Source organism: Chaetomium globosum, genomic scaffold (genome assembly GCF_000143365.1).
Source record: "Chaetomium globosum CBS 148.51 scaffold_5 genomic scaffold, whole genome shotgun sequence".
Classification (NCBI taxonomy): domain Eukaryota; kingdom Fungi; phylum Ascomycota; class Sordariomycetes; order Sordariales; family Chaetomiaceae; genus Chaetomium; species Chaetomium globosum.
The window spans coordinates 197,712-219,420 of NT_165980.1; the positions used below are offsets into that span (position 1 = coordinate 197,712).

Here is a 21,709-nt window from a genome sequence, read left to right on the forward strand (position 1 = left end):
TCCGATGCGTGAGATGGACAGCTCTGAGGGAAGACATGCTGCAATGCACAGTGGCAAGACGAGGAAGCCTCTCGTTCTATCTGGGAGGGAAAGCGCCATCAGATACAAGGCATTGGTCACCAGATATGAAGGCAGTCCGGGCGACGATCAAATACGCAATGGCAACAGGAAGGCTGGAGCTGAATGAGGAGGAGAACCTAGACCAGTCACAGTAGAAGAAGCCGACACTCAACACCACGAGTCTCAACCACGAGCCTTAACCAGCAGGTCCCGCTTTAGCTGCTGAAGATAGGACGCTGAACAGTTGGAGAAAGTAGACTCCAAGCTGATCTGCTAACAACAACCAAGGCAAGAGGTAAATGGTGCAGCGAGAAAGAGGGAAGAAGTAGGGGGCTTGTACGAGTTAAAGGCAAAACGATTTGATCCGAATGTAGTTAGCGTGCTAAGGCCCTATAGGCCCAGTGCCTCCGGGCGAAATAAATTCCATCCATCCGTCACCCCACGGCTTGGCGGAAGCACCTCCCCTCCCCAACACCCCTCCCCCAAAAGGGTTGTGGTTACTCGTCCCTTCGCTTGAACCTTTGAGACCTCATCAAGTTTTGTTGTTCTTTGCTCTACCTAACTTCCAATTTGGTTTTTCGTAATGGGCAACCCCGGCCCAGATCTGGGCGAGGAGATGAAGGATGGCCCGGCACCCATGCTCTTTAACGATGTGCATTTCCGTCACTGCGAGGCCCGTGTCCCCAGTCCCTTGTTTCCCCGCCTGGCCTTTGTTCTCGCGCCTCCCAGTCGAATTGCGCTTGCATATCTGGGACGCTCCATCTCCAGAGGCAGCGCATGATCGAGCTTGAAATCTTCCCTACTGACGGCGATCCCCGCTGTTACACTGACCGCAACCATCTCGGTCGAATAGTCAGTGGCCGACGATACCTTTAGTGTTCGGGGCTGGTGGACGATCCTTTGCTTCGCCCTTCAGTCTGCTTCTCCAGGTGAACCGAGAGGCGAGGATGGCTGTGCTTAGCTTCTACCACATTCATCTTCCCTTCCCTGGACGGCAGTGTCAGGAACAAATACTTTACCTCAACTCGGACTACGGCGTCGTGTGTGTCCGGCCTTGGCAACCCAAGACCCGTTCTTATTACAGCGGATTCGCAAGCCTATTTGTCGACTTTTCGCACGATGCCAGGGCTTATGACTACAAGGATCAAGGGTATATAACCCCTAATGTCTTGCTGCCACTGTGTGTATTTTGGTACTCGACTTGGTCTAAATTGTGTTTCGTAGGGTTCCCCACCTGGCGCTAGACCAAGGGTATCCGTATAAGTTGTTCAAGTGGGCCACAGACATGCCGCGGGTACACTTGACCCCAGAAACCCTTCATCCAGCTGCCGCGTCCTCTTTTGCCGATATCCTTCGGTACAGGCTCCGTTCTCTATTTTTGGTCATCGGTTTCCGCTGCCCTATAAGGGGTATGGGCTCATTCCCAACAAGGAACTGGCGTTTCCACTTCGCCCAAACATTCTCTCTCCGTCGACGAGGCGCTCCGGTTAGCAATTTCCATTGGTTTGAGGCAGATCCCAGACCCTGGCCTGGAGTTGGACCTCCTCCAGCTCCCGCTTAGCGATGACCCCCGTGGCATCGTGGAAGGCTGGCGGCGACTGGAATCCGCCTTTGGGCATTACAGAAGAACAGGGGGGGGGTGTGGGTCTCGGCGCGGGCTGGCAAAACATCTACAATTCGAGGCTGAGGATTGGGCTTCCGAGACCGCATTAAGCTTACAAACATGTTTGGCGAACCAACACATTCCCCAAATACGCCCTACACGTCTCCCGAGGCTACAGAATAGTTTGAGCTGATGGAGAAGCTGCTTGTACGGCCGTTGGAATGTGGCTTTTCCCAGTCGACGCCTTCAAAGAGTTTACTAATCCCTCGTTGTTCTGTTTCAATGTAGCTGGTGTTCGCCCTGGCTTGTTTCTCCTTGAAATTTGATACACCCTGACAACCACTGGGGAGGACTGTCGGAGGTCGTCTCGTCGAGTTTGTCAACTGCCGACCTTACGTTGGCAGCCAAAGTACCATGCAGTGGTCCGTCCCTAAGTCCCTCCACTCCTGTCCATACCACATAGGCAAGATCAAATACATATTTGGGTAATCTACTAATCTCCATCGTGGCCCGAGGAAACGAGCAATACTGGCAACATCCCAGGTACGGGGGTGGCGAGAATGTCGGGAGACAAGGGGAGGAATATATAAGATCCATAATGTACGCCCAGCGATCCCCCGCTCCTTGCTCCCCATGACGCGCAGACACAAGCACCGCGGCCTAGGCGTCTCGGTCAGCATGGCAAACATGGGGCTCCCACTCATTCTCTCGGTCAACGTGCGCACGATGAGGTCGTTCTTCTCCCTGATATACGCGACCACCGGCGGCCTGTCGACCCGCAGCCTACCACTGCATTGACACGTACATACATCAGACAGATATCCACCACAAGTAAGGGTGAGCTAGGGGGCTCTATCCAGCCAGCTCGAAGCGCCGCACTCCTCAATTATTGAACTAAGATGAACTAAACCACGGATGCGCGAGGATAGCCTCAGCCGAAGGACGCTTTGAAGCATCGTATTCCAAAATCCACCGCAGTAGCCGCGCGACCTCGTCTATTTCGGCATCGTCCATATCCTTTGGTTTGGGGTCCCGCAGCTGATCTTCCAGAGGTAAAAATTGGCCCACGTTGGCGAGCCAAAAATCCGAAGATTCACTTATATCGTCCAAGGGCGAACCTGGGATGGCCTCTCCTTGGGCTTGACCATCATTGCTATCATCAACATTGACACCGTCATGGTCCATACCGTCTCCCTCATCTCCAGCGTTATTATGCTGGATGGTGGCTTGCAACCGCTTACTGTCCGTATCGCAGTACCGATCGCGGCGCCGCCAGTGCGAGGCCAACTCCGCGGGCAACGGCCCCAGCACCTCGGACAGCTGAATAAGGTGCTCGTCGTTGATCCCCTCATCCGACGCGTCGTGGCCATCCAGCGCCTCGAGCCCGACAAAAAGATTCCGGCCCATCACCAACTCATAGACGAGGCAGCCGAAGGCCCAGATATCGATCCCCTTGCCCAACGGAACCTGGGCGCTGCGAAGGATGGATTCGGGTGGGCGGAGAGCTACTGGCGTGACGACGGTGGCGGGCGGATGGCGCTCCAGGAATGAGGCGCCGAGGTCGGCGAGTTTGACGACCGGATCGAGCTCGAACATTACCAGGTCCTTCAGCGGTGCGGCTTTCCAAGAGATACGACGGCGCCCAGAGGTTCGGTCTTGCCATCGCGGTCGGATCAGCGCATGTTCCCTCGCTTGGGAGTTGCTGGACCTTTTGTAGTATGGAGGGGTCATGGCCGAGAGGCTCGCCGAGCGGGAGAATGGTGGTCAGGATATTGCCAGGGTGCAGGTCGCCGTGTACGATGCCGTGTTGATGGAGGGTGCGGAGCCCGAGGAGGATATCACGTAGGATTCGGCGGGCCAACGCCTTGGGGAAGCGTGGCCGGCGGTCCCAGGGGTCCAAGGTCCGGTCCTCAAACTCGGGGCGGTTGAGCAAGGTGCTGATATTAGGGCCCATCGGGTCCATGACAAGACAGGCATGCCAGCCATTAGGCCCGCGTAGGTGGAATGAGTCGCCTAAGCCAACGACATGTCGATTCGCGGTCTGCGCCAGGGTCCGATAAACAGCCAGGCCTTTGTCGATGGCACCGGCTTCCTTCTCGCCCAAGCCAGCGACAGAAACCTTCAAGGTGGCGAAGCAGTTCAAACTCATATCAGCCGCTAGCCAGACGGTCGAGAAGGATCCGTAGCCAAGCTTCCGGACGACGCGGTAGCGATCCCGGAGCACATCGCCCAGGATCACCGGGTGGTAGCCACCTGGACGGTACGATTCACCCCATTCACACGGAGTGCCATTTGTCTCAAAGCGAAAGTCGATCTCATCCTCAGGATCGCGGCTGGGCGGTGTTTTGGGAGGAGACTCCATGGGGAGAGAGATGGAAAAGGAGATGGGGTTGGAGAGTGACGAGACAGAAAGAAAAGAAGATGAGTGTCGTCGTGACAAATTCGGTTAATATAATCTCAAGAATAAAACCTAGAGGACGCAATGGGAGAATTTGGGGAGAGGGGACGACATGAGGGAGCAAAGAACGGAAAGCAGGAAGAATTCGCGGGGCGGACGAATAACAGTGATGAATGGGAGCTGAAACGACCAACAGGCCCAATCTGTCAAGCTCCACAATCCCTACCTTAGGTACCTTAGGTACGGTACCGACCGAGGTAGTCACACGGAGCCTTGCTCACAAACGCCATGTGACGAACCTACTTCAGGGCCCTGTCCTGTTAGGGTTCAGCTTCGGTCGAAGGTAATCTCTCAAGGGTGCTTAGGTTCGGTGCAGTCAAAGGGTGCACAACAAAGACTTGTCTCAACAGTAGGCTTTCGAGCTTGTAGCGAACTGTAGTTGTGATTGCTAACTGGAGAACTCCCAGAGCTCTCCAGAACGAGTGACTATATACTGACTACATCCTGTGGCTCTCTGAGGCTCCCTCAGAGCGCCAGGGAGCCGGGCTCCCTGTGATGTCGATAGAGCAAGCCGCTCTATGACTTGATTGGTGTTCTTTTCCCCGGGCTCTCTCAGGCTCTGAGAGAGCCTGACGGAGCCCATTCCTGATTGGGTTATGTACCTAAGCGGTTGGCTACGAGGCGGCCCGCGCCCCTCGGTTGGTCTCAATTCGTGACACGCCAACGTCGCCAAGCGGCATCTCATCACAGCAATACGGCGCCCAACATTTACATCAGGACGGTGGTACAAACCGTAGAGCGAGACTTAGCACTCTCAAACAGCTATATCGATCAACCCTTGACGGTACCTTAGCGCCTCTAGCTACCTGTAACCTGCCTATATTTTAGCGTTCGAGGCCGCGGGCCTCGCCGCCCTCGCCGCCTCGGGGACAGCGATGTAGGACAGCACAAGCCGGGCTGCCATGCACTACCTTAGCATAGGGAGCATGTTGAATTCAGCACCTACGAGGTACACAAATGTCATGATCTCGATGCGGCTGGGTTTTTTAATTGCAACCCCGTTGGTAGTGACTTCTCAGATAATAACAACGGCCTTTAGAGCCCATCTCCCCTGAGAGAACAATAGATTGTGAATTTCTACGATTTTGGGGATGGAATATAGAGTATGGTTACGGGAAAGCCAGCGCCGCCGCCGGTACCTACATGCAGATACCCGCATAGCTTGGTCTGGCTTGAGTTTCAAGTCGTCTGCAGGTATAGCGTTCGAAGCATAGACGCGTTGTTTAGGTACTTGATGGCAGACCGTTACGAGGGGGTTTGCTGCCTGGTACCTGCGGCCTGGGGAGTGTATTTCTCTTATCGGGCAATAACACCGACTTGGATAATGTGATATCGTGGGCAAATCCAGCTCTTTCAGTTTGTCGGTCTCCCGGCTATGGGTTAGTATCGCCACCTTGGAACACAGCATCCATCTCGGGGCAATGTTGACGCCCAGTAATAAAGGGTCAGAAATACATCCTGGCTGCCTTTCGTGTCCGTCCTTCAATTAGAGGAGGCGGCTGTAGTTCCTGGATACCTCCCCAGTATTCTATACGCCACCACTATATTAGAGATTGCAGGTTTCAGCTTTTCGTTTTCTAACCTGGTCCGTCGAGGTAGCAGCGAGTGCTCACCCGGCTCACCCGGCTCACGCCCATTGGCGGGTGAGCCGGAATCATGCACGCTCAGGTCGCGGAGTCCAACGGTCCTACCGGAACGGCCGGGGCGTTGAGTCTACATATCCCGGGGGTTGTGATATTAGGAGAACAGGGGGAAAATGCAGTAATAACCTGCGTCGTGTAGCATGCTAAAACAGGCTTGCTGACAAACAGTAGCTTGACTGGTCTCCTCCCGACGACTCCGGTCCACCCCAGGTAATGCCAGGGCCATTTGGCCATTCATTGTGATCCAACGTCTTATCGGTGAGCCGCTCTAGCTCACGCGCCCCGCCCAAAGCCGACTACGCGCTGGTAAGAGAGTCTCCTCTGACTCGTACTGTCGTACTCGCCCGTTCTCCTCCCCTCTCTCCTCATTGCGCAAGCACACTTGACCTTTTTCTACCAGCCCCTTCTTTCCCGGCTTTAGTTTGTAGGATATGGGCTGTGGGAATTAACTAACGTATCTAGATACAATCGATCAAGAATTTGTTGTTTGAGCACCATGGAGCCGTTGAGGGTGTTGATTATTGGGGCAGGTGAGTAACGCGGAGAGGATCCGATGACCTTCGGGCATACATAGCCCCAGATTAATCAGTGTCTATTAGGTTCGGCTGGGCTGTTGCTAGGTCACGTCTTCAAAAAGGCAAGGAAGAGAAACCAGTTTGCTGCTGATAGTTTCCGGTAATACTGACGAGCCACAACCCCAGGCCGGAATTGTCGCCACCATCTTCGAGAAAGATGAGAGTACCACGGTCCGGTCGCGAGACTGGAACTTCGGCGTCTACTGGGCACAGTCACGCATCGAGGAATGTTTGACTCCTGAGCTGAGCGCTCTCATCGACACGGTACAAACCGATCCATCGTACCGCCGCTACGCGGAATCTATCTTCCCCATCTACCACAACTTGACAGGAGAAATGGCCCAAGCACTTCCTGCCCCTTATGCTATCCGCCTTAGGAGAAGGGCATGGATAAACCTGCTCAAGGAGGGATTGGATGTGCGTGTAAGTGCTTCCTCGCCCGCCCCCTAGATCCAGAAAGGTATCCTGATGTCTGCAGTACGGGAAGACGATAGATACAATAATCCCAACCGAGGGTGGCATTACGGCCACATTCAAAGACGGCACTGTTGAAAATGGCAGCTTGCTCATCGGCGCCGAGGGCGCGCATAGCCCAACCCGAACCTGGCTATTCCAACAATCTCCCGAAGATGGTGCGTTGCAGAAAGTGCCCGTCTCAACGTTCGCAACGCTATCAAAGCTTTCTCGCGAAACGGCCTTGAGCCTGAGAAAGATGCACCCCACGTACTGCATGAGCACCGGCCCGAATAATATGTTCACATTCGCTTCTATCCACGACTGCACCCCCGGAGACCCCGGAGACTGGACCTTCATGCTTGTTCTCACCTGGAACTACCAGGAAAATGAAGATCATGCGAGGCTAGCAAATGATCCTGTCTTTCTCCTCGAGAAGGTGCGCGCCCTCACCAAATCCCTGGCGTATCCCCACAATGCCCTGGTCCGAGATATTCCACCGGGAACGAAGACGTGGTACACCAGTCAGATGACCCACTGGCCAACAAAACCCTGGGACAGCAGAGGGGGCCGCGTTACTTTGGCTGGCGATGCTGCCCATTCCATGACCTTTCGTAAGTTTACCCCCAAGGTTCACGAGTTACTATTAGGCACTATTAGGTGACAACAGCGCTAGTTACTGACGTAATTCTGTCCTCAGACCGCGGTCAAGGGCTCGGCAACGCCATTACCGATGTGGCCGAGTTACAGACACGCCTCTGCGCCATGAAGGAGCACACCCGAGAGGAGCTGGCTCTGGCGGTTGATGGATATGAGAAGGAGGTGTGGAAGCGCGGGTACCACACGGTGATTGAGAACAGGGACAACACCCTCGCGGTGCACGACTGGAACAAAATATCTCAGAGTCCGTTGTTCCTCAAGGGTACCGCCAAAAGTCCCACGCCCGAGGATGGCGGGAAGTGAGTGGCAGCAGGAGTATTGTGATAGACAAAACAAGAAAGTGCCTAGGTAGCTTAGCCGTAAAGCATTTTGAATTCAGTGCCGGTTTGTGTTTGCCTGGGTTTGTTTTCCAGGCCCGACCTGACGCAGTGCCGTGTCTGACATTATTGTAAGGCACCTTCCGCGACGGCAATGGACCTGCAAATTTCGCTCTTGAACAAAAGTGCAAGTGCGGATTAGGGCAAGAGCAGTGAAACCCCGAGCAGATATTGTCTTTCCCTCGCACTTGAATTTTCTTGTCGGTGACCATCCTCCTACAACAAACACCACCAGCAGCAACTATGACGATCAGCATCACGGTATGTTCATCTGAACGTGAGCTAAGATTTTCTGCTGACTGTAGTAGGGCGGGAACAACATTATTCATTACGGGTCGCAGCGCGGTGTCGTGGGCGGCGGAGTTGGCCGCCGTCACCCACGACGCCGCAGTAAGTCGACGGTGCGGCGGTCGGCCGAGCGCGCTGCGCGCTACCGCGAACGGGTGAGAATACACTGATGCTACAGCTAGCCACTTTCTAATCTTGTCTTCGGTCAAGCAGCTGCAAGATGCCGCCCATCACCAAGCTACGCCCCAAGAGCGAGGCGCCGCCCACCACCAGGCCACCTCCCAGGAGCGAGGTGCCGCCTACCACCAGGCCACCCCCCAGGAGCAAGGCGCCGCCCATCACTAGGTCCTTCCCCTTCGGGTGCAAGGTGCCGCCCATCACCAGGCACACCCCGAGGTAAGGATGAACTTGACACCATAGTTAACCGCTTGCTAATACTGTATTCACGCTGCAGCACACACCCACTGTGACGCAAAGCCCCACTACCACTGCCGACGACGATGATGAATTTCTGTACTCGATGTTTAGCTGGGTGTCGACGGGACCACTCTCTCGAGCAACGAGGAGATGACTAGATAGTATAATCTTTGGCAAAAAATACAATATTATGTTGCTACCTTCATCCTACCTGGGATATTGGCGAACTTGAAAATGTAACGAAAAAGTTCTGTCATTCCTGATTTACACGCCACAGCCGACTTGACGACTACGGCCTGCTGGCTTCAAGAATTCAGCAGTCCGAACAAAAGCCAACCGGAAAGGTATTGTTCACACCTAACTCCATGAAATCCACCCATGATTCGTCAATTCAGCATTCCAGGCCTTGACTGATCAATTGGGGACAATGGCGCTGTGTGCTGCAAGCCCTACATAATGAAACCCGGGCAGTCCGTACAGACAGCGATCAAGGCAATAACACGGGCTATAAAAACAACCAACCACAACGTTCAAGTCTCGCCAGTATGATCATTCGCAATCATCCCAATCATTACACTCGCTGCCTGAACCAAAGCCAAATCTCCATCTTCTTCTCCAGCTACGCGGACCGTTAAGACCTCAGGACTATCTGGACCATCGACGTCATCATGGCGGAACCCGCGCGTATGAATATCAAGGCTGGTCCCCATAGAACCACTGCCCACCAACCCCAGATTCCCCATACAAACGAAGGTGGCCAAATTGCGCTGTGGTACGAGTCTCCCCGATGGCTTGCCATCGCAAAGGCAAACCCAAATTACTGCGATATTCTGTCACGGAACGACCCCAGGCGGCCAGGGCGGCCACAGCCGACAGCGCAGGACGCCGGCAGCCAATCGCTTAAGGACCAATAAGAACTGGATTATCACCAGTTGTCAGTGATAATGGACGATTATCACTAGTTGTCAGTGATAATGGACGATTATCAGAGAGGGCAAAATTGTAAGGAGATAAGCCAGAAAAGGAGGATGTACGGGCTTCATGAGATCAGGATCCATTTTAGGATATGTATTAGTAGATTGCATGATAGTTGCCCTTTCGGGTTAGGCCCACCGGGCGGAATAAATTGTGTGTGTGTGTGTGTGTGTGTGTGGACGATTATCACTAGTTGTCAGTGATAATGGACGATTATCACTAACAGAGTGGTGATACTAGATAGTATATAGTCACTCGTACTGGAGAGCTCTGGGAGTTCTCCAGTTAGCAATCACAACTACAGTTCGCTACAAGCTCGAAAGCCTACTGTTGAGACAAGTCTTTGTTGTGCACCCTTTGGCTGCACCGAACCTAAGCACCCTCGAAGAGATTACCTTCAACCGAAGCTGAACCCTAACAGGACAGGGTCCTGAAGTAGGTTCGTCACATATTCGCAGTCCCGTCATTAACATGACAAAGATTAAGGGGCTCGATCTCTCGGGGAAAGAAAGGCAGGATGCCGCCCTCACCCTCCAAGACGCCATGGCCGTGATAGATCGAGAGACTGACATCTTGCACATCACGGGAGACGTGCCCACCAACGACGAGCGGGAGGCTCTAGGGCAGCACTTCACCAAGGTTCGCTTTCTCAAGGTCGCCACTGGCTTGAACGAAGATTGGATCGACGCAAAATTCCCCCTCAACTGGCCGCTGGATTTGCTGATCATCGCCGATGCCGCCGGCGAGCGGATCACAACGCCCGCCATCTTGGAAGGTCGGATCAACCATCTTACTTTCCTCTATGCCCACGGTCTACGGTTCGAGGGCCCCCTCACCAAGGACTTGATGAAGGACGCCAAGCCGATGAGGACGATCCCAGCGGGACAGCTTCAGTTCCCCTTCGATGTCGAGGTCTACTCTGCTCCCGCAGAATGGTCCAAAAGGTTGGGGAAGAAGTACGAACTGGAAAGTGGCGAGAGAGAAGAGGAAGATGACGAACACGAAAAGGAAGGTGATGAGGACGAAGAGGAGGGTGACGAGGAAAACGCTGAAGATACATTGTTCTCCCTCGAACGTGTCGACGATCCCCCATCGTGTATAAAGTACCTCGATATCCTTGGCAACGACGTACTCGAGATGTTGACTTACATGGCGCTCGCCAAGTTCCACCTCTTGGCCTCTCTCGAAAGCCTCATCATCTACTCCTCAAACACCGACCTGCCCATTGTCCCATACTTCTTCCTCGAGTTTCTTGGAAATCTAGTACATTTGAAGCACGTTAAACTCACCCTCGAGAGTGAGGTATATGCCAAGATCTTTGAATCAACCCGCCCCTACCCATTCATCCACCTCATCCATCCCCCATCCATCGAAACACTGTGGCTCCGTGGGCCCGTATCCGCGGCTTCTGAGATGGACGAGTTCGCGGCCGACTTGGCTAATCCGACCTTCCTTCCGAATCTCAAGCTCCTCAGTCTCGTGTTGGATCTGCCGGATGCAAGCTCAGAACATCCACAGCAAGCATCCCCGGAGCAGCTGCGCGAAGCCCGTGTGGCCTGCAAGAAGGTGTTGGATGTTGCGGCTGCGAGGGGGATCGCGGTCGAACCTTTCGAGGAGCCCTGGGCGGTAATTTACCCCACGCTTTTCATTGACATCGATACCCGGTGGTCCGGTGCTTGATTCTAAGCACGAAGAAGTTGTGGTTGTGGTGGGTGGCAATGGTGGGTGAAAATGTTGGGTGAGGGGGGGCTCATGTGCCGCTTGAGTAATGCACCTCACTCACACTGGATGGATTGTTCTAGATACCTTTCTTATTTGCAATACAGTATACGCTCTTCTCTAACACATTAAAACAAAACCTCGGGTCGGTAGCCCCTCTGTGTGTGACACGTTCTTGTTGTTGTCGGTGTGAACGGACGCCCCGGGATGTATCTCCCTACCTAAATTAGCGTGACAACTGAGAATACGTCGGCTTCACCCCCCTCGCTTGTCAAGTGCAGTGTCGTTGATTATCGAACAAACCAAGCCCATGCATGACATTGGGCTGGGGAGTCATCAATACACCAGTTCTGGCCTGCCTGACCTGCATGTCCCTGCGTAGTGCTCCCATTTCGACTAGTTAACGGCCCCCAACAGCCCCCAAACTCCATTCCACCACCCTCACAACTCAAGGGATTTGCCTACATATGTACGGTACATTTTGGTTAACCAGCTACGCGGAACTCACACCGTTGATATTTTAGAGAGTATCACGGACAGTCCTGATGGATCTTGGCCCCTGGGCCGGCATGCGCCGCTGTTCCATGGACCATACCGAACCACGGCCGTAAATACCTGCTGCAGCTTGCCACTGTGTGTACAAGATGACTGCCATTGATCGACCCAGAGGGACGGAACAGGTTACGTAAACCTCAGCAAACTCGACACAGGTCTAATAGCAAGTGGTTATTTATCACTCCTCTTCCGCTATCAAAACCGCTAGCGGTTTGCCTATGGCGAATATATTCAGTGATCCGAGTGTGGTTTTAGGTTGAATCAACTAGAGAGGGAAGTTGGGACCTTGTTGTGGCGCACGTTGGGGTGCTGGCTGGCTGTGAGAGTGTGGAGACGAAAGCGGCGGCGCTTGAGGGCAAGGGGGAAATCGGGTAGTTGGCTGCTTATATTACAGTAACTATGGCGTATCCGTATTTCGAGCATCAATGTTGTATTACTCCGTATCTTAACTCAAATAACGTCCGTCCATCGTCATCCTTGGACCTGCCGATCTTGTGGATAATTAAAACCCAACTCGTAGGCTGGCAGGCTGGGTTAAATCCAGGGCTCTCCCTTTGAACCCACTTTCACTCTATACCGGACACCAATGCCGTTATTTCCGCTACACGCGGTTCATGCCCCTCAAACCGCTGCATCACTTTTCGTTGTTCCCGGCCTTCTCGACATCCGGTCGAACGGGTGGACAAGGGGTGTTCGTCCGTTAAAAGGCTCACCAACAGCCGGACGACGAATGGAGGACTGGCAATGTCACCCCGGTCCGTCTCCGGCGCTATTTTGTTCTTTACCTGCGGCTGCTTTCCGCTCCTTCTTGCCGCGTCGGTGGCTTAGATGGTGAGCCTCGTTGTTTCGTAGTTATCATTTCATTTACTGTCTTTTTTCGCTGGAAACATCTCTGATCTTGTCTTCTTCCCAGAATTCCAAACTTCGCGCTTTCCAAGCCCTTGGCGCGGTTGTGATTGTCCTGGGCAAAGCTTAGCCCTCGCGCCCAGCCTGCCGCGCCGATCGAGGGCTTCTCGAAGCGACGGTTGGAAAGTGGCCAAGACGAGATCCCGATTTGGCGGCCAAAAACTAGCCGAAAGGCGCCATTTCCAGGCTCGCAAGTGCTTCTTCGGGACGCGGTTTTATCCCCGTGTGCCCCACCACGGCACCTGGTCCATGTAACATCACTGGCTGGGGACGGAAGCGCGGCTGTCTTTTCCTCCTCCTCGTTTGGGGCTGCCCGAGCTTGTTTCGATTTGCGGCCTTTGGGCTCGAGGAGAGTCATGTCTATTTTCCTTTGCTGCTGGGAGTTCAGCTCAAGATGCGGTATCCAACCGCAAATCTGATCTGCTCATCTTCAGGTTCAAATCTGCAGCTGAAGATACTACCGAGTACCTTAGGTACTGGCGCGGTAAGCGAATGTGGCGCGTCAGTAACTTCTCCGTTGCTTGCAGCAGATGCCGGCTCGGCACTCTCCATCCCAGAGATGGGATCTCTTGTTTCGACGCCACTTCATGTGCTCAAAGATCACATCGCGCTGGAGGCTGCATGTCGATCCCGGCTAAAGCTCCCTCTTTCCCGTCTTATGTATCCACCCCGGCGACTGCAACCCCAAAGAGGAGCGGATTTGCGCTTCGGAGGTAACGCGGAGGAAGCACCTTGCATATTTCAACGTGAGGGAGCGTATAAGCGGCCGACACAGGGAAAGAAACGCCTCAAGCGCCTGCCGGCTTGTTAGCTCTTGTCGGCCCGACCTGCTCTGACCAGGTGGTGTTCAATATCCCCCATACGAGAATTGCCCCAAGATTGGCGCTGGCCCAATCTGGGAAAGGAATCAGGTTGCGTAAACGGTAAGGTCACGGCCGGTATTCCTGATCCTGTCCGTTTGGGTTTCTCCCCCGGCAGCCAGACGCGCCGGCAGGATGGGGCCAGTATCGGCGACACGGGCCTTGTAGAATGACAAGGGTTGAGGTAGGCGTTTATATGCTTCCCGAGACCCGCTCCTCTTGTGCTCCGAGGTAGATGGTCTGCTGTCCAGGGCCTGTCACCATTTGTGTAAGTGTCACCTCTCCGACCGGGCTTGTGGTCGGACATCCATCTTCTACACGAGCTTCGACAGCTTCCAGAACAATACTACAGCAATCATGGGCGGCGGCAGAGAGGATGAAGACGACCGGATCCATCGCATGGCGATGGAGGACCCGGTCGCCTGGTACAAAAAGCCAAACCTGCGCCGGATGTACTTGCTGCTGTTCCCCTGTGTCATCGGCATCGAGATGACATCTGGGTTTGACTCGCAGATTATCAACTCTGCTCAGCTTCTCCCGGCCTGGAAGGACTGTGAGTTAACCCCCTTTTTACACCGCCCCACTTCTTTTCTTTTGTGTTTTTCGTTATCTTGTTTCTTTCCTTCCCCTTATATCTTTTCCTCTTCTTTTCCGAGTCCTTCTCGCCCTCTTCTATCTGTTGCTGTTTTCCAAATTAGCTTCGTGCTAACGTAGCCTCTAGTCTTTGGACATCCCACCGGAGCATACAATGGCATTCTCGCGTCGGCTCTTCCCCTCGGCTCCGTTATTGGTCTCCCCTTTATCCCCTTCGTCAACGATACCTTTGGCCGCAGATGGTGCATCATGTTGGGATCGTGGGTGATGATCATTGGTGCGATCCTCCAAGGACTCGCTATCAACGGTAAGCTCTATGTTTGGGCAAACTTGGGGCCCAGAACCCCGTCCCCCAACTTCCCTTATTAGATCGAGATGGTTGTAAAGATTACATAACCTAACGATTACCAGGTCCCATGTATATCATGGCCCGAGGCATCATTGGATTCGGCCTTCCCTTCGCCATCGTCGCTGGTGCTTCCTTGATCGGAGAGCTGGGCTATCCCAAGGAAAGGCCTATTCTCACGTCGCTCTTCAACGCCTGCTACTTTATCGGCGCTATTGTGGCTGCAGGATGCACTTACGGGACCCAGACCATCCACAATGACTGGTCCTGGCGCATCCCGTCCTTCCTGCAGATGGCCCCCGCACTACTCCAGGTCACTTTTGTCTTCTTCCTGCCCGAGTCCCCGCGCTTCCTCATGAGCAAGGACAAGTATGAGGAGGCCGAAGCTGTGTTGATCAAATACCACGCCGAGGGTGACGCAAGTTCCGAGTTCGTCAAGGCGGAGATCCTTGAGATCAAGACGACCCTGCAGATCGAAATGGAGAACTCGAAACGGTCATGGATGGATTTGGTCCGGACCGCCGGCATGCGGCGGCGGCTGCTCATCGGCTCGCTGCTGGGCTTGTTCACGCAACTGTCGGGAAATGTGGTCATCTCGTACTTCCTGGGAGACGTGCTCAAGCTCATTGGATACACGGACCCAGCCTTCCAGACCCAGTACAACCTCGGCAACCAGTGCTGGTCACTCGTTTGCGGCGTGAGTGCAGCCCTGGTTGTCATGCGTTTCCGCCGGCGTACCATGTACATGACGGGGATTCTGGCCATCCTGGCCGTCTATGTCGCCTGGACTACATGCACCGCCGTCTTCATCGTCAACCACTCCCAGGTGGCCGCCAAACTTTGCTTGTTCTTTATCTATGCTTATAGTCCTGCCTACAACCTGTGCTTTAACGCACTAACGTACAGTAAGACGCCATTTTGCCGCATTCATCGCTTATCAAAGGTCGTGACGTTCTGACAATCCCCAGCCTACCTCGTCGAGATCTTCCCCTTCGCTCAACGCGCTCGCGGCATTGCTATCTTTCAATTATTTGGAAAGGTTGCCCAATTTTTTGGCACAAATGTAAACCCAATTGGTACGTTTCAAGGCGATGGCGATGGCGATGGTGGTGGTGGTGGTGATGGGCGGTTGGCGGCGGGTGTGGGGCGGGGACATGACTTTTTGCCACTTGACGTAGCTAACACGGTCGTTTAGGCACTGGTGCTATTGGGTGGAAGTTTCTGCTCGTATATTGCTGCTGGATCGTCGTCGAGGCGGTGCTGATCTGGTTCCTGTGGCCCGAGACGTCCGGACGCTCTCTCGAAGAGCTTGCTTTCCGTACGCTCTATTTCTCCTCCCCTATGAGAGTTTAAACTAACCTTCTTCTCTTCCAGTCTTTGAGCAGGACGAGTATGCCCTTCGTCACGAGAAACTTGGTATCGAGGAACACGAGGAGAAGACTGCGACCCATATCGTCGAGACGCAGGAGAGGGTGTGAAGGGACACACCGCACAATGCAATCTTCCTTCTGGCATTCATTGGCCACTTCTTCTAGGAATTCGCAGAAGAGCATGCTTGCCCATTTCTTCTTCAAGGGAGGTCGTCGGGCTATCATGGTTGTCCCCCCTATATAACCCTAACCCTGGCGCGTGCATCCCCCTTTTCTCAGGGGGATCCATTCAGTCAAGACCAACAACACAGTCCAATCTATGAATTGCAGCGTGAAACTCATGAAGATACATCATTGAAGCCCCTTACTAGAGTGCCTTTCTTGAGCTGCATCCCGTTTTCCGTCCATTGATGTGTCGTACGCTGAACTCCACGTATTCCCACCCAAGTGCACCACATTGGTGGCTGCAGCTCGCCCTCTGTCTCTACATCCATGTACAATTATCAGTATGGTGTAACCTCAATTGCCTGAGGTGGATAGGACGAGCTTTTGAAATATATTGAGCGTTGCGGATGCGATCAATCTGACGGAAAAATAGCGGACGCACACAAGCCCGGGTTGGGGTCTCGTTATAATATGTTGAATACCTAGGTAGGTAGGTAGGTACGTAAGTCACCAAGAAGAGTCCGCTGCTATGGATGCCTTTGGCCCCCATCTGAAAACCAAATTTGATAAAATAAAGAGGAAGGAAACGACGAGTCGGTGTTCAAACTCTCTCCATGTACATGTTGGCACCCAGCCGCACGACCACCGCCCCCATTCTAGCAGCAACAACTTTGTCAAAGTAAATGTAATTTGGCCAGGTAAATACAGGAAAAGGAAGCCATTGAACAGGATATGCATATCTAATATACCACCCACGTGCCCGCACCAGGGCCTTCCAACGCCTGGGCATTGGATTGCTCAGGCCATCGATAAACCCCTGCGACACCCTCTCCCACGAAACCTTTAAACAAATGTAATTTTTAACAGTCAAATATTGGGGCCATGGGGAAAAGCCTTGAGCCGTTGTATAGCCTCGTACTTTTCGTTCGCTATCGAAGGAAAAACCTACAGCTGATCCTCGAGGCATACTATGATACTTCCAACCAAACCGAACTTCTACACACCCTTATACAGCATCAAGAAACCCAGAGAGACCTACCTGCTGTTAGCAGCAGGACTGGAATTAGCCTCTATGCTAAAAACTCCATAAACGTTGGAATAATGAAGCTGTGGCTAAAGCCTTTGAAGACCTGGGAAGTGTGAGGCGAAACCAGCATCTATCAAGCTACCCTCTATCCCACCCACTAGACCGAGCTGCCGCTACTACACTAGGATAGTCGACGTCGACTTCCTAGCTCGTTGTTGTCTCTGACCCTGGGCTTGATAGCGTGGTCCGTCTACTAGCTAGGGCTTGGTCCTCAGCTACGACAGATTTGACACCTGCTATCTATTGCCGCTGGCATACCACCTGACCTGGATTATAGGCGCGAGCGCTGTGTTCAAGTGGATGCTAGGGTTGTAGCTGCGATGGTTGTAGGTTTGAAGGTTGTGGCTGTAAACGATGGTTCTGTTGTTCACGCATCACACCACTAAATAGATCATTACACGATTATGCTCAGGCTCATAATATCCAGTTTCATACCAAAACATTATTAGAGAAAACACTCGTAAATAAAACCAAATGTTGTCAGAACAAGCCCACGGCGGCTTGCGCCTAGGACCTGGGTCACGTGACCCGGGGGCCAACAACAAGCACTGCAATTGACAGCCATCAACACCCTCTACTCCGTTCCTTTTGACCCAAGCCTTCAGTGATCTGCTCAATGCCTTAAAATACCGCTGGTTCCAACAAATGTTTCTTCTTCGGTATCTCAATGTACATTGTACATTGGGAAAACTGGTCCTTAAAGCTTCGTTTCAAGAAAGCAGTAAGCAACTGTAAGGGGGAAAAACAAGAAGCTTACATTTCTCCGCCGAGGGAGTAGTTAACGGTCTGTGCCAACTCCTCTTATCGTTGCACCCACGCCCGTAGATGGAACCTCCAACCAAATCATCCACGGATCTGCGACCACGACTCCACCTTGCTCCACCCTCCAATGAGCGTTTCAGCCCTCGACGGTTGGTTTGAGAAACCAGTGACTCCCGAAATCCAGGATCCAGGAATCCCGTTCCCTCGAACTGGCATCCATTTTCGGCTCCCAGCAAAGCGGCAGGCGCTGACGGCTGGGAGAAGAGAGGAGAGGAGATGAGACGAAAAATAACTAGACTTGATTGCGCAGGAGTCCCAACCTATCTGAACACAACCGGTCCGGGGTCGAACCGATTGCTGTGGGGTCCCCGTCAGAGCAATCTGCGGGCGCCGCCGGGGACCCACACCAGGTCGAACCGATGGACGACTGGCGGTCGGGGCAATCGGAGCCATGGAATTGGTACATGTCTTGGTTGGGGTTACACATGGCGGGGGGTCACAGGGCCTTGACGGGGGGTCTCGGCAATAGGCCGGCTAAACCTGACGGGAGGGCACGGGCGCGGGCAAGGGCTAAAGGCTGCGTTAGATGCACTTTTCTGAGTTTATTTAATCATATTTGTATTGGGAATTGGGTGCGAAATGGAGCGTGCTATTCCGTACAGGCCTGCGTAAGCCAGTTCAACGAACAAGTCGAGAAACATGAAACCAAGAGAAAGACCACCGCTAATCCCGATCCAGCCAATCAACCTGTTCAAGCCTATCAATTTGAGCCCATTAAACACAAGAAGTCTAACGCGGACCCGATATTCGTTTAACTCACATAGCGTGCCACAACCCCCAAGGTAGCTAAAATTAGAAAACACAGTCAACCCATGTTGGGGCGACGTCGAGCGCAGCCATCCCCCATGAACGTCCCTGATCCCTGATCCCCGATCCAACCCAACTCCATGCTTCCGCACTGCACCACTCACTGCTTACAACTACAACCACCACCGCAGAGCCGATCGCTACGAACATGCAGCTTACGGTAGGCCCCGAGAGCCTCGTTGCCTTGACGGCAGACGGGACGATACGATGTCTCCTCAACACGCGGTACCCACTCCCGTCCCGGCAGTCCTCGGCCGCGTTGGCCCTTGCCGATCAATTGGTCACGGAGCTTGCCCGCGCCGTTACCGCACAACTTGGGCCCCCTCCAGTGCCGTCATCCGCCACGGCGGCTGAAGACGGAGTCCCATCGACCGACAGCGTCACCGGTTATACGGCCGACACGCGCCTCCATGCCGTCCTGCTCGAGCGCAACCGCCTCTTTGTCTGTTTCGACCTGTTTCTCCCTGACTGCAAGCCCGAGGTCCGTCGACGGGTGGACGAGAGCATAGCACAGCCGATCCACATCTTGCTCAAATCGGGTAACATATGCCGGATGATGAGAAGCCCGGGGCTAGACAGGGAGGTTGCCGGGAGATATACCGAGTTTCAGGAGGTTGACAAGGGCCCACGGCCGTACTTCGACGACGACCTGAGCCCGGCCTTTTATGTGAATGGAAAACGTTATGAGGGTAGATTGGAAGACTATGGCCCAGAGTTTGAGTTTCCTCTCGACGAGGACGACGAGGCCAAGGACGAGACGTGGGAGCCACAGGAGGTTTGCGGCGATAGAATCGCGGATGACGGCTTCCCAGAGCTGCTCGTGAGGTGGAAGAGTGGTAGGGAGACATGGGAGGATTACGACGATGTGGCCAAGACGGTGCCCGAGGCGCTTGTCGAGTATAAGCGTCGTTGTGGGCAGACCAGTTAGGGCACTACCGAGGCTTGGAACTATTCTACTATAGATGGTGAATCGTGGCGTCAAGAAGGGAGTTGTCACACGGATCCGACACTCGGACCGAAGACCTCGGCCCGTGATGAAATTGTGCCATCCCGCCAAGGACGAGACACAGATATCAGGAGGTGTGGTCTGTAGCGACTGGCCTCACGTGGACCAACCACACCATCAGATAAGCACTCACCATGAAGTGAAACCTGTTAGCATAGAACAGTGTAGACCAATCATGTTAAGGGATCTCCAGGTTCTTCGAAGGACAAAAGGCCGAGGGGACTCACAACGACAGTTGTAAAGGACCAAGGACCTTGAGGCCAAAGAAGATTATTGCGTACCAACCTTGAGTTCAAGCCCTCTGAATGAGCCCTTGTCACAGGAGTTAACATAGTACCCGACTCACCGACAATTGCCTGGAATTCGATTACTATTCGGCAAGCAATGCAATGGGGATCGCTCACGAGCCACACAGTCACGATCCCTTTGGCCCAACTTCCCAACCCCAAATTTCCAAGCCCAATCACCAAAGTGCTGCGTTAGATGCCGATCCGATCATCCCATGATGAAACATGGGACGCAGCCCTCGCCGGCCTGTTTCGCAACAGACCAAAGCCCCGGCTGTCCCTCGGGTACAGCCGCACGATGCAGCTTAGCGAGGGGCACAGAACAAGCCAACAAGGCAAATCCACAACTCCGCGAGGCTTCGAGGCCATGAATATCTGTGGACTTGGGAGTCGTGCTTGGTCTCTTGGTCTCTATATTTGTTGCAATCCAGGCAGCGTGCCAAGACTGAACTTGGTTCCTCTCTCCAGACGACACAACTGCTTTATCCACTACATCACCACCCCGTCGTCCCCCGCAAGAGGAGCTCCACGACTCCTGTGAGGAGATGCCGCTCCTGAGCTGTCCAGCCCAGCGGGCTAGCTAGAGCTCGGGTCTGAGGAGCCAGAAGCGCAGCACGGCCGAAACAGCGACCTGCGTTCAAATTCCAATTTTAGATCGCTGGTCAGTTGGCTTGGATGGCTGGGGGAGTCTGGGTAGGTCCGGCTGGTTGGTTGGGCCTGTTGTTGGTATCTGGCAGCGGCATATGTCCTCCAAGTGCCTGTCCTCTACGCTGGCCGACCAGTCGCCCATAGGCCCTCCGGCCTGTCTGCGGCGCCATCACCAGGTGTGGCCATATGTATGCCGTTGGCGGTTGGTATCATACTGGGCTTTTCTCGTCTCAGTCAACAAGGGCGTGGTGTGCCGGCCTGTTTCAAGCGTCGTTTGGGCCGGAGGAGAGTGATGGAGGATTGTCGAATATCCTTCGAGGTTAGTTATATCATCACGGCCCCCAAAGGCCAGAATGAGGGTCAGAATCATGGCCAAGAGTGGCCGCGGTTGAAAAGATGCTGGATGGACAATTGAGGGATCGTGGCGTGGCCTTGACCCAGGCCCCTGTCCCCACGACGACGTGAGGATTTGGCTATATAACTCTCTCTTTCTATCTAGCCATTGACCTCATACCTCAACAGTCAGAGTCGATCGCCTCGTCTCCTCCCTCCTCCTTCTTTCAACCAGTGGCCAAGATTACGAACCACCAGACACAGACCCAACACACCCCATTCCTCACTTTTCTCTCACTTATTTGCAACTCTTGACGCCATGTGCTGGAGAAGGTTTACACCCTGCCCGACATGCGGCGTGGTCATTGGGAACGGAGTGACCATCGCTTGTATGGAGCTTCGAAGAATGACCAGAAGACACGCTCCTGGTCAGGTCGGCTGGGACTCGAGGCCGCGGTATCAGACCGGGGCTCACAGGTGCGCCGAGTGCCGCGCCAACGACTCCGGCTATGACACTTGAGTCGAACGTCTTATAATAGGGAGTACGGAGAACAGTAAGTTTTACACCACGGCGATTCCGCCTCGACCGCGGCTTCAAGGACACTGGTTTGGGCTAACAACTCCGGTATCAGAAGGTGCAGGCACCCAGATATCTCATACAGATGTGGCTAAGGTTATGGCGGGTGGGAATATGC

The 21,709-nt window shown here is 53.8% G+C and overlaps 6 protein-coding genes across 6 annotated transcripts; 5 read left to right on the top strand and 1 right to left on the bottom strand.

Annotated features, from left to right (window-relative positions):
• Positions 1–2,557: 2,557 nt before the first annotated feature.
• On the bottom strand, positions 2,558–4,025 carry CHGG_06887 (uncharacterized protein; the record flags this gene model as incomplete). Its single annotated transcript, XM_001224542.1, has 2 exons — positions 2,558–3,202; positions 3,258–4,025. The coding sequence occupies 2 exons, from the start codon at positions 4,023–4,025 to the stop codon at positions 2,558–2,560; spliced, it is 1,413 nt and encodes a 470-aa protein (XP_001224543.1).
• Positions 4,026–6,260: 2,235 nt separating this feature from the next.
• On the top strand, positions 6,261–8,462 carry CHGG_06888 (uncharacterized protein; the record flags this gene model as incomplete). Its single annotated transcript, XM_001224543.1, has 6 exons — positions 6,261–6,294; positions 6,434–6,762; positions 6,818–7,406; positions 7,493–7,751; positions 8,138–8,219; positions 8,331–8,462. 6 exons carry the CDS (start codon positions 6,261–6,263, stop codon positions 8,460–8,462), a joined length of 1,425 nt encoding a protein of 474 aa, XP_001224544.1.
• A 740-nt stretch (positions 8,463–9,202) lies between these two features.
• CHGG_06889 (uncharacterized protein) lies at positions 9,203–9,448 on the top strand (the record flags this gene model as incomplete). The annotated part of the gene is made up of 1 exon (XM_001224544.1): positions 9,203–9,448. One exon carries the CDS (start codon positions 9,203–9,205, stop codon positions 9,446–9,448), a length of 246 nt encoding a protein of 81 aa, XP_001224545.1.
• A 532-nt stretch (positions 9,449–9,980) lies between these two features.
• On the top strand, positions 9,981–11,189 carry CHGG_06890 (uncharacterized protein; the record flags this gene model as incomplete). The annotated part of the gene is made up of 1 exon (XM_001224545.1): positions 9,981–11,189. One exon carries the CDS (start codon positions 9,981–9,983, stop codon positions 11,187–11,189), a length of 1,209 nt encoding a protein of 402 aa, XP_001224546.1.
• Positions 11,190–13,906: 2,717 nt separating this feature from the next.
• On the top strand, positions 13,907–15,967 carry CHGG_06891 (uncharacterized protein; the record flags this gene model as incomplete). Its single annotated transcript, XM_001224546.1, has 6 exons — positions 13,907–14,102; positions 14,271–14,450; positions 14,555–15,394; positions 15,578–15,628; positions 15,685–15,807; positions 15,864–15,967. 6 exons carry the CDS (start codon positions 13,907–13,909, stop codon positions 15,965–15,967), a joined length of 1,494 nt encoding a protein of 497 aa, XP_001224547.1.
• Positions 15,968–18,888: 2,921 nt separating this feature from the next.
• Positions 18,889–19,668, top strand: CHGG_06892 (uncharacterized protein; the record flags this gene model as incomplete). The annotated part of the gene is made up of 1 exon (XM_001224547.1): positions 18,889–19,668. The coding sequence occupies one exon, from the start codon at positions 18,889–18,891 to the stop codon at positions 19,666–19,668; it is 780 nt and encodes a 259-aa protein (XP_001224548.1).
• Positions 19,669–21,709: the final 2,041 nt, after the last annotated feature.